General features: G+C 39.7%; 1 protein-coding gene across 1 annotated transcript in view; it reads right to left on the minus strand.

Moving 5' to 3' along the window:
* Positions 1–4,501: 4,501 nt before the first annotated feature.
* LOC146859976 (uncharacterized) overlaps positions 4,502–12,777 on the minus strand; it is a 380,440-nt gene continuing 372,164 nt past the window's right edge. Inside the window, exons 7-8 of the mRNA XM_085643736.1 lie at positions 12,711–12,754; positions 4,502–6,088 (exon numbers count right to left, since the gene is read on the minus strand). Of these exons, the coding sequence (XP_085499862.1) occupies positions 5,916–6,088; positions 12,711–12,754 (217 nt within the window). The 3' untranslated portion in view covers positions 4,502–5,915. The remainder of the gene's footprint in view (positions 6,089–12,710; positions 12,755–12,777) is intronic.

Genomic DNA, 12,777 nt, shown 5'->3' on the forward strand with positions numbered 1-12,777 from the left:
CTCCTTTGTATATTATTTTATTTTTCGTTCTCTTTTGGAGTATTTCATTCTTCCTTCTTCGTCTGATGTTGTATGATTGATATTTGTTCCTCGGTGCTCCCCCCCCAGTGGTGTGGCTATACTGGGTTTTGCTGTCCCCCCCTCCCTCACTAATGTTTCTTGTTCTTTTTTTTCCACTTCTATGACTAAAGCCTCCTGGCTTTTTGTCATCTTTTCTTTTTTATCTCTTTCTACACCATCACTTTTCTCTCTTTATCGTTTTCTGAGCAACAATACTCTCTTTTTCATTTCTTTCTATTTTTGTTCCTCTCTCTTCTCTCCCATTTTTGTGGTACCTTTCCTTCACCTTGGTCTTGCTGTGACCATTTGGTACAAATACCTCTTCCTGGACTTTTCTTGGTTGTCTTTTTCTTTCTACCCTTTTCCCCGCTACTTCAGTTCCTATTATTTCCCCTCTCTTATTCTTCCCTAACCTTTTGCTTAACTTACCTGTGTAATTTCTCATGACGGGTCTTCGTGTGATCTCTTGGAATGTTAAAGGTATTCGCAACCCAGTTAAAAAGCAGCGAGTCTTATCTCATTTAGCGAGATTAAAATGTCAAATTGCATTGTTGCAAGAAACACACCTCAAACTTCAGGACTTACCTTCACTGCGTAAACAATGGGTAGGAGAAATGTATTGTTCTCTGGCAGTGAACAATAAAAATGTTGTGGTTATTTTGTTTCACAAGTCGTTAAATGTTCAGTTACTTAATGAGTTTCATGATAACAATGGTAGATGGTTGTTTTTAAATACTACTGTTACTGATACACAGTTTTCATTTTGTAATGTTTATGGCCCTAACGGCATTGATTTATCTTTTTGGAACGATTTTTCTACTCTCCTTTCTTCTCATGCTGCTGATAGTTTAATTGTTGGTGGTGACTGCAATCAACTCATGGATCCCTTTCTGGATCGGAAGTCACAAACCAGATATATTCCCAATAAAATGCAAAAGTTCTTTTTTAGAGCCATCTCCTCTAGAGTTCTCAGGCACATGGAGAACCTCCCACCCTGATACCTTAGAATTCTCCTTTTTTTCCCCTGTTCACAAATCACACTCTCAAATCGGCTACCTTTTTCTTACATAACATGCCTTGCAATTCATGACTAATTCGGAAATTGGCTCTATCCTTATCTCAGACCATGCCCCTGTCATTTTAGACCTGGATTACCCTTCACCTTCTCCCACTTCCCGTCGCTGGCGCTTTAATAATGCTCTCCTCTTAGACCCCCAATTTGTTGACCAATTTACATCTTTCATGGATTAATTTTTCCTTAACAATCTTAATTCCACTCCCCACTTTCATTTTGTTTGGGACGCCTTCAAAGCTACTGCGCGTGGTTTTGTTATTGCTTTTGTATCCCAGAAGAAAAAAAAAGCTCTCTTGCAGTCCTCCCTTATCCTTAAACAGATTGAAGACCTTGAACATCAATATTTTACTACAAATTCTACTCATACATTATCTTCTCTTATCAGAGCAAAAATGCAATATAATAAACAGTCATGGAACTCCGCTACTAATAACCTTCTCAACATTAATGCTAAGGTGTATGATGGACGGAACAAGGCAGGTAAATCTCTTGCAAATTATCTCAAAATTAAGAAGCAAAAATCTAATATTGTTGCTATCAAGGACACTCAGGGAGTTTGTCATTCCGCTAATGATAAGATTCTTGATTGTTTTGTACAATACTATACTTCTCTATACACTCCGGAATCTAATCCGACTTCCATGCAAATTGACTCCTTCTTTCAATCCATTCCTAAATCTTCCGCAAATTCTATAGATCTCTTATCTTTAGACGTTCCCATATCAGACAAAGAAATAAGCAATGCCATCACCTTATTGCCCAAAGACAAAACCCCTGGCCCGGACTGCTTTACTGTGTGCTTTTCCAATTTAAAGCTACCTTAATACCCCATTAACTCTCCCTGATCAATTATTTTTTTACCACAGGTAAATGTACTGGATCTTTCACTCAGGCAATGTTATGCTTGATTCCTAAAAAAGACAAAGACCCTTCTATGTGCAAAAATTATAGGCCTATCTCCTTAATTAACACTGATTGTAAAATCTATGCTAAAATTTTAGCCATTCGTATCAATAAAGTTATTCCTGATCTCATTAATATTTATAATTCGGGATTTGTTAAGGGAAGATCCATTACCGATAATTCAAGAACCTTTCTTAACATTATTCATCTTGCTTCTAAGATGGACTCCCCAATTGCAGCTATAACACTTGATGCTGAGAAAGCATTTGATCGGGTATGCTGGGACTTTATGTTCGGCACATTGCGTTGGCACGGTTTTAGTCCCCATAATATTCAACATATTCAACTGTTATATTCTGCCCCCTCCACTTCTATTTGGGTCAATGGCTCCCAATCTAATTACTTTTCTCTCCATAGAGGTACTAGACAAGGATACCCCCTCTCCCCTCTCCTTTTCATTCTTGCTTTGGAACCTTTTATGGAAAATGTAGGCGCTCATCTTCTTACACTGGTTTCACATTTCAGAATATTGATATTAAATATACTGCTTATGCCGATGATATTCTTCTTTACATTTCTAACCCGTCTACTTCCTTGCCTGCCCTGTTTTCCTTATTAACTGAATACTCTTCAGACTCTGGGTCTAAGTTAAACATTGATAAATCTGAGGTTTTACCCTTAAACAAATTTTGCCTTTCTCATATGTTTCAAGGTTCTGGCTTTTAATGGAATCCTCGGAACATCAAATGTCTAGGCGTCCTATATGCGAACACCATTAGAGAAACTATTAACATCAGTCATGCAGATATCCTAAAAAAGATATCTACTCTCATTGATGGTTGGTCCCCTCTTTTTTTATCCTGGTGGGAAAGGCTTTCATCTATTAAAATGATGCTCCTTCCCATTGTCAATTTCTATCTTTCTATGCTCCCCGTCTCCCTTCCGCTCGTTTTTTTTCCGCACTATCAACCGAATTCTTATAAAAATTTTATGGAACAATTGTAAAGCTAGGATTTCTTTGTCCTGCCTTTAACAACCCAAAGACTTGGGAGGAATTAACTTTCCTAATCTTAGCCGCTATCACTCTGCTTTTACGTTAAAACAGATTTGGCCTTTCTTTCAGACCGTCCTTGCCATTCCTTAACTGCTTGGAGTTCACTTGAACTTGCACAAATCTCACCCTTTTCATTCCTTACAGCGACTCGTCTAACTCAACCACCAAAACGTTTCATTACCCCCATTTTCAAACACTCCAAAGCGCTTGCTCTCTCGCTCTCTCGTTTTTTCACGTTACATATTGATTCTCCTTGCCAGACCCCGACCTGGTATAATAAATTCTTAAAAATTAATAACAGGGCATTATTTTGGAAAGAATGGATCGATAAAGGTATCATCGTTTATGAACACCTTCTTATGGATAATTCACTGAGAGATTTTTCAGACATTAGTAAGTCTTTTCATGTCTCTGATACCTTTTCCTCCCAATATCCCTTGTTAAAAATTGCCTTAGCTTCAGTACTTTCTCAAAATATCCCTCAGCCCATTCCTGCTTTGACTCTTTCTCCTTCACCAGATTTTTCTATTCCTCTTAGAGCCTCTGCCATATTTAAAACCCTTTCCCTTCCACAAAGTGTCAGGACCAAATCTAAAATAGAACTCAAATGGGAACAAGATTTGGTTCAGGTTTTTTCCTTTCAAATCTGGGACTCTATCTGGTCAAAAACACACACAGCCTCTCGTTCTGCAAGCACTACACAGACTTTATATTTTTTTTATAATAGACTCTTAATTTTACCCCTTCCGATCTTCATAAATTTAGGTTGCTTGACTCCAAGAAATGTTGGTATGGCTCTCATGTCAACAGTGACTTCCTGCACATGTTTTTTCATTGTCCCTTGGTTAAGTCCCTTTGGACTCATATTTGGTCTAAGCTAAATGATATTTTAAACATGAATTTCCCTTTTGATATTGTTCATATTTTTTTAGGTGGCTCTTCACCTCTTTGGAATGTCTCATGTAATGTACGTAAATTTGTAGATATGTTTATAGCTATTTCTTTTCAGATCATCACTACCAATTGGAAGGACACTTCAAAAATTTCACATAACGCTTGGTGGAATTTGTTATGTCAACCACCATAGACTTGATCGTGCCTATGCCACCTCTGTACCTTTATTAATCAAAAAAGATTTGTTATGGTTACCGTTGACTGATTTTCTCTCTAGGCATGTTATTTGAGGTTTTTGCCCTTTCTATCTATCTGCTACCAGTTTTTTTTATATTCCATTTCTATTGTTCTTATCTATAGGATCTTTATAACCTTTTCATATTGAATTGCATTTGTTATTTTGCTCCTTTTCTTTCTTCTTTCTCTCCTCTTCTTCTCTTTCCTCTCTTTCCCTTTACTTCCTTAAAATGTAAAACTCTTAAAGCTTTCTGTACTCGGTATAGCTCTTTTTCCCATTTTTCTTTAGACTTAATCTGTATACAATTTTCTTGCAACTTTTCCACAATTTTTCTCTTGCACTGATTTTCTACATTGTATATTATATTTAATAAAGCTTACTAAACTTAATAAAAAAAGAATTACAACTAGAGCCTATACAATTAAAGGGGTAGTATATTGTCAGCTTTCTGTCTGAACTATTTTGTATTGGAAAAAAGATAATTAGCTGAAAACAAGGTATTTATATATTGAAGTTATGGAGTTTGTTAAAAGGCAGCAGGAATTTGTTTTCGGACACAGCGATAGATACTTTCACCACTGTTACTCATGTGGCCCTCCTTAATGGCCTGCATATGCCTAATACTGATAGTTATGTCACATACTATTGTTCTCTTGTACTATTCTCCAGTGTCTTCACCTGTGCACCTTGTCATAATATGATAATTGCTCTGCTTTGAAGCTATAAGTGTATGCAAATGAGAGAAATGCCGATAAAATCATTTACAACAAAGAAAATAAGGCAGCAGTAATATGTCTACTTCTACACATTCTAAACGCGAGTTGCTTTTGAAAAATGAGCATTAACTTGTTTAAAATATTTGCAGAACAATGGAATATTGACATCTCCATAGAAGACAATGGAGCAGCAGCAGACTGTAGACGTTTCTACTGAGTCCTGTTGCTGTCAACATGGCAATGCCTTAATTTGCAGCCTCTGACCCTCCCTCTGACCTGTCTCAGCATACCTGAATCTTGCTGAGGTATGAGAGAGAAGCAGGGGCTCTGCAGCAGTGGCAGCGGGTGCGATTGTTTTCACAGTACACATTTTTTGCTTCAAACATAGTATATTTTTAAGACCGAGCGGTAGGGCAAAGATTTAAAAGGGGATTCAGGATATTGAAAGACGAAATATTAATAGTAAATATTATAAGCATATCACGAGTCGCCTCAGAGTTCTGGGACTTTTTAATGGACCTTGGCCTTTGGTATCATTCCTTTGAATTCTAAAAGAACTCCTGAGTGACTTGGAAATGTACTTATAATGTATGGTCACGGCTACTTTATCTCATATATAATGTGCAAAACTGTAAAAGACAGAGTTTTTCTCCCTACAAAACCATTATAGATGATGATCGACATTTTGAAAATTGATCTGTCGAGATTCTACAGCATTGAGATTTCTTTTGCTTCTATTTGTGTTAATATGTTAAACCAGCTGGATAATAATGCCCCATAATGTGCAGCAGAATTCGCCTCGTCCTGCTGCATAATTTGCCTTATCTTTGCCATATAATTTAACCATGTGAGTCACACAAGTTTGGCTTCAATTGCAACACAGCTCCAACGTTCCTGAGTACAATGCATCGTATTGTCACCTCCTTTCACGTGATCTAAGAGAACATTTACAATGGTTTTTAACTGCAATCGCATTTACATCTGGGCCAGCGCATAAACTGTTGAGGTTTCAGTCTTCGACTTCGGAGCAGGGACTGTGCTTTCTCCCAGCAGTGAGTACACAGGTGCGCTTGGTTTCTTCACTGATGTATAATATGGTTCAGGTGCCCGGTCATCTTTACCCTTCATACCGACTGCATAGGGTGAACCTTTTGGGGAAAAATACATAAAAACACTTGAAGGACGAGGATAGATATTTCTATTGTATTGCAATGAAAGTACAGTCTCGTGGGAATAGACAGCAAGCAGCTGTTTACAGAATTCGAGCACAAAGTAGGGTCATAGAGAAATGCATTGCAAAACTATAGATTACATTTAAAATAAACCATCCTGTTGAAAGACACTTTTTGTCATGTTTAATTTTCGTTTTGTGGCATTTAAGGGGTTTTCCACCCGCATTAATCCCCTGCCCTTTTTTTAAAGAACCTCTTCCACGCTTTCCATGTCCTTTGCGATACTATCGCTCCCAATTTAGATGTTTTTTAAACTCTTTACTAAACTCTCACACTTTACGCCTGTTTTATTCAAACTCTTTACTCCCCATTCTAATATACTTCCTTTTAAAATACCGCTTACAGCTCTTTTATTCCCTTATTTTAAACCCCTTATTCCCACTCCTGATGTACTTCCTTTTTTACCAGCTCTCTTCCTGCTTTCCTCAATTTTTTTATCCCCTTTACTACCACTCCTACTTTACTCATTTTTTTTCCTTCCTGCTCTACTTTCTTGTTTTACAAACTCCTTACTCCCACTCAGTCTTTAGCCATATTTTTTTAATCCTTTAATCCCCTTCCTTCCTCACTCCTGTTTTTTTTTTTTACAAACCCCTCACTCTCTGTTTACTTCATTTATTTTTCAAACCCCTTACTCTTCCCACTTTAATCCCTTCCCACCTCATTCTCATTCGTTTTTTCAAAACGCTTGTTCCCCATTTCTCTTTACATCCGTGATTTTACAAATAGATTACCCCCGCCTGATTAACTGCATTTTTATTTTCCTACAAACGTCTTACCTCCTTTCTATTCTATTCTTTTTGTGAAAAAAGAAACACTTACTCCCCTCTCACTTTACTACTTTTGACTTTTACAATCCCCATACTCCCACTGCTGATTTATTCATTTTTATATATTTTTTAAACCCCTTCCTTCCCCTCTTCTCTACTCCTGTCCTGTTAACCTACTATCTTTTTTTCGTTTTACTTCTTTGGCAGGCTGTCCTTTTATTTCTCTAAATTTACATTTCCTCAAAAACATTATATTTTTATGGAAAAAGGTATTTTGGCGTTTACACTTTTGCCTAAAATGAAGTTTCAGGAGCTTGTTTCCGTCTGTCTCACTTTCTTCATTTTAGGAATTTGTCAAACTGACAGATCGACATATATTCTTTTAATATTCAAGGTGTGCTATGGCATTGGCGAATAAAGCTAAATCTTCACAAGCATTACGCTGACGGTCTCTGTGTGTTCGTAGTTTTTTAGGTGTGGGCTGTGACAGTGTTATCTGTCTTTTAGAGTGCTATTTTTCTCAAAACATTCAAATATATTACATATACATAGAGTGGAGTTTGGCATTTAGATTGAGTGGTTTTGATTGGATGATGTTTCCTTCCCCTGCTGCTGTTAGCAATGAATGAGGGCTCTTTTCCCTCCCCCTTTCTCTCTGCTCCCCCATCTTTCCCAACTCCTTCTCTTTAACCCCGCTTTCCCACCCCTCACACTGCCTCGTCTTGCTCTCCTTCCCACTTGCTAATTTTTCACGGTCCGTCACACTATCGAAGGGCGGCCATCTTGAAATGATTTTTCTTACCATTTGAAGATGCCCACCACACGTATGCACAAAAAAGCATGTGAAGTAGGCATCTTCAAATTGCTTTTGATTGCATTGAAAAAAATCCATCAAGAAATGTCACCACCATTCACACACACCTAGCGAAGTTGAAGGAGATCTGTTAAAATAAAACAAATGCATTTAAAATTGGCTTACGTACATGGCTGAGTGCCTGCATGATGGCCATCTTTGAATGGAACTCACATTAATTATGGCATTGTTGTGCCCAGCATTGGTTCCATATCTCAGTGTGCCAAGTGGATTCGTGCTGCACCTCAAAAAATATGGCTTGATATTGCCCTAACATATTTGAGCTTGGATATGTTCCCATTCAAGGGATACTTGGACTGGCAGTTATGGAGTATAGCCAAGACCTATTTACATATGATTGGCCACTGTCTTTTATAGAACCACGAGCACCAATGATTTATTTGAATATACCCAGAGTAAATACCAGTGGTAAAGATACATTTAAGTAATATATCCATCAAGACCATCAAGACTTTCTCAATAATGTGACAAATTCACTTTGCACACAAATGTCTTTGCTGTAGCAGTAACCTTGCGGGATTGGTGGAACATACTATTCTCCTACAGGGACAAGAGTTTGCACCTGCAGGAGCACCCACATTTACTCTTAAATGTCACAAATGGTTTCAGTAACTTGAGTTCCGCTTTGTAGTTACAGGTCACCTACGGGTTCAGCAACTTGAGATCCGCTTTCTGGTTGTGAAAGAGTTTATGGGCACTAGGCTACAATAATAGACAGCCTACACTATAAGACCTTAAGCAGTGACTGACATCTGGCTTAGACAGTACCAGAAAAAAACAGTACCCCTCACATATACAAGCTATGCAAATATATTCATGAAGCCTCAGGTAGCCTACAAAAAGGGGCAATACCAAACAATAAAAATGCTAATGGAACAATAAACACAAACTGTTGGCAAAGTGTTCCTGGAGCCTGTTTGGCACGCTGCACAGCCCATGGATATAAAAGGAAACCATTATGCTATAACTGGCTGTAGTAGTTAAGGTATGGGTTACACAAAAGCAATGTCTGCACAAAATAGTGCTAAGTACATGTAGGTAATGGCTGAGGAAACTACGAAGGAGAGGCAACAGCTTTCATCCAAGCCTAAAATGAACTCCCAAGAGTCCTAAATAATGTCACCCACAAATATAAACTGGTTGCTATGAAGAATCATTAGCTTACCTTGTAGATTGGCACACAACAACTAAACAAACAGCAATACAGTTAAGAAATAAAGAACAATAACATGTTCAAAGCAAATTAGTCCAAGCAACAAAATAATAAACAGAAAAGCGTCAGTAAAATAACGAAAATCAGCTCCTGGGATGAAAAGTTATAATGAAAATAAAGTCTCATAAGAGAGCTTTGTAAAAGGGCATAAAATGTTAGCCAACAGGAAATGCAAAAATATGTAAAGAAATGACAAAGGATTCTTCTGGCAGTTGACTGACCCATGAATGAACTTGCTCGATGGAAGTTGTAGTGACATTTGTATGAGACCCAAAGTTGGTGGTTTGGCCTGCTGACATGATTTGTCTTTGCACTAAGAAACTTTGATGGAAGTCAAAGATTCTTGTTGAGGCAAGGCAGAAGCTCTAGTCAACTAACGCTCTGCAAGGGTAGATACATTGAGTTAGTGGTTCTGCTGGATCATCAAACATCCTTCCAAAAACTGATTACGATAGCGGTGAACCCGCCACTGACAGGCAGTCGGTGGTAGATTCACCGCCATCGTGCGCCCATTTTCCACCCGCCAGATTGTGATGGCGGGGGGTGTGCTGGCGGGCGGAAAGCCCAACCGCCACGGGTCCGATAGAAGCAATCATTCCGATTGCCTGTCAAACCGTCCTACGTCCCCAGAATGGTGGCTGCGCCTAAAAGGCCCCGGACACCTGATTGGGATGCAGGATCCCCGCCAGCCTTACCATGGAGGTTCAACCGCTATGGAAAGGCTGGCAGGTACGTACTTTTTTTTTTTGCAGCGTTTTATATAGCGTGAACTTGACCCGAATTGGGTATCAGAGTGCTTTGCATAGCACCAGTTACGTTACATGAGGACACACATTCATTTTTGGTAGGCACGGGGAGATTAAGTGATTTGCCCAGAATCACAGGATGTTCAGCATCATTGCCGAGACTCGAACCCAGTTAACCAGGTTCGAGGTCAACCGCCCTAGCCGTTAGGCCAACTCCTCTCCACTTTGGGGGCCTGTTGCGAGCCCCCCTTGACCAGGGGCAGTTCGGGTATGCACATGCCCCCCTACATTTTCCTGCACCTTGTGGCAATGTGGTGCCTGCCACGTAGTGCAGGGAAATGTTCAAGGTGCTTTTTTAACATTGCGGCTGGTGCTGCCGATAGCAGCACCCGCCACAATGTTTATTATTGCAGATGCAACCACCGTGGTGGCGGTCGCATCATAATTCCATGTGTAGGACCGCCGCCTTCTAGGCAAGCGGTCCCCATCCCCAGGGCGATGTCGTAATGACCCCCAAAGCAGCCGCGGTCGGTAGTGGGAGTAGCTGCCGGGCGGTGACGTGGGGAGGGGGAGGGGCAGGGTGGGGGGTAGTAAACTATGGATTACGGAAGTTTACAGGTAAGTAAACATATAAATTAATAAAACTAATTTCGTTGTTTGTACTGCAGCGCATTTGGGGAGGCTGTGCGCGCAACAATTTTTTTTAAAATTAATTTATATATTTACTTACCTGTAAACCTCCATAATCCATAGGTTACTACCCTCCACCCTGCCCCTCCCCCTCCCCACGTTACCGCCCAGCAGCTACTCCCACTACCGACCGCTGCTGCCCCAAAGTGCGGGAAAAAACACAAAGTTTAAGCTTCTGAGGTTACATCTTTTTCGAGGAGTAGGTTATTTTTCATCTAAATCCACATATTTCCACAAATTCTGGCAGCACTGCTACCTCGAGGGAAAGTACCTTAATCTGTCTCCTGTGATACTAGCCTACTTTCCCCAGTGGCAGAAGAATTCCATCAACTTTACTTTCAGATCCTAAAGACATGTCAGTTTCAACTGGTTCACAAATCATTCTTCGAGAGATGCAACAATTTCTCATGTCTCAAGGCCTCTCTTCAACCTCAAAAGTGAAATTCCATAGGCGCAAGCAGAATGTATCCACCCCATGTTCCTTTAAAGGCAGTATTCGCACGAGGAACAGCTGAAGGCACCTCAGATTCCAAGGGTCCTTGCAGTTCTGTATAGTTGTGTAAGGCGCAACAGATTCGCGTCCTGTCTCCCGCAACGTCGACGTACTACCTCCTAGAAGAAATTGTGTACTTGAGAATCACTGGACAGTGTTATGATTAATTAACTTGCATGTACGCCACTCATGCTTTGATCAGCAGATATACGCAGCGATCCCTGAATGAGACATAAAATATCTCTCAGCAGACACTAATATCGAATTGCATGTGCTTTTAGAACGCTGATGTGGCTTTTTTCCTACTTGGAGGTTTTCTAGCATTCCCAGTGGTTCAGATATCTGGCCCTGATGAAGCCTTTGTAAGGTGAAACACGGTGGCTGCGCTATCTTGAAAATATATATTAAAGAACAATTCTACATCATCATACAAGACTTACCATTTACCGTTTTTACTAAACGTGTTCATCTTCAAATGTTCCTGTTGCCTCTTGTTTTTGGTATATAAATCCTTCAGTCTCCTTAGCTTCCAAGGAAATTTCCTCCCCCAAGACAATACTTGGTCTAGATCTCCTGCACAGCCATGTGGTCTTCTGGGCCTCCCTCTGCATGGGGCAGATGCTACAGGAGTCCTTTTACACACAGATGTTCCCACTTCACAAACCACCGTGGTTTCCTCATTTCCATTTTGTACACTGTGGGGCCATTCCTTTGAGGTGGAAGATGGGTAACAGATAAGGTTGTGAGTGGGGTGTGATCCCTGACAGAAAGGTAGATGCCTTTGGAATGTCCTTCAGCTAAACTCAATCAAAATGTATTTGATATTTCAAAAGAGTGGTAAGGATAATTGGCAATGTAAATTTAATATGATTATATATATTTTCCGCACACATTACCTATAGGCTGAAAATTAGTTTTTGATAAACCTTTACAACCTAAAGTTCCAGATTTAGAGCCTCATTTAGATTTCGGCGGACAGGTTACTCGGTCATTGGTGAGACGGAGTAACCTATCCGGTGAAATCTAAATCTGGCCCTAGGTGTTATGGTACATTTCATATAGCTGGAACCAGGTGCTGGGGAAGATGCTGCACGAAAATACATCGAAAAATCAATTTTTTGTTTTTACAACATTCCCATCCTCACTCCTAATTGCCATATCTGTGGTCACAGGGCCCTATGAAGAGACAGTTGCCTTACTAGAATTGTAGTTTGGAAATACATAAACATCTTCGTCTTAAAACAGCATATGACAACAACAAAACGGGGGAGGGTAAACGTGACTCGAAACAGGAATCCGGCTTTCACTGCATAAACAAAACTGCAGCAAAACAACTTCCTTTCCCTAATTTAGTAAACTTACACTGACAAGTTTTCTTACTTCAATTATATTGCACCTACCACTGACCTCACTGCAGTGATATCGGCCTCACTTCTAGTGGTTACACCAGACATGCTACATCTGAAGGCAAAACTGCCCACGATTGGTGGTGGTGGGTTGTGGTAAAGGACAAACTAAAACTAGAACCATAAATTCATAACTGTTTAAAATTATAGAGGCCTGAACATGATCACCATACCTCAGCACCCACCTTACAAGCAATGGGCTTCATTGTAACACTCACCTGTTTGTCTTTCATCCTCAATATATACATTGTAACCTTTTATTTCCCTTCTTTGAAGCTTACAAAAGAACTTTCACATTAACTTCTAGTGAGGGTCTGAGGTCTCCAAAAACATTAAATGCACTTACATTCATAGTTTGTAAGAGTTCCCGGGTGATCTGTGTTTCTAGTGCTTAAAAGAAAGAGAGGGGGAGA

The sequence above is a fragment of the Triturus cristatus genome, chromosome 3_1 (genome assembly GCF_964204655.1).
Source record: "Triturus cristatus chromosome 3_1, aTriCri1.1, whole genome shotgun sequence".
Classification (NCBI taxonomy): Eukaryota; Metazoa; Chordata; class Amphibia; order Caudata; family Salamandridae; genus Triturus; species Triturus cristatus.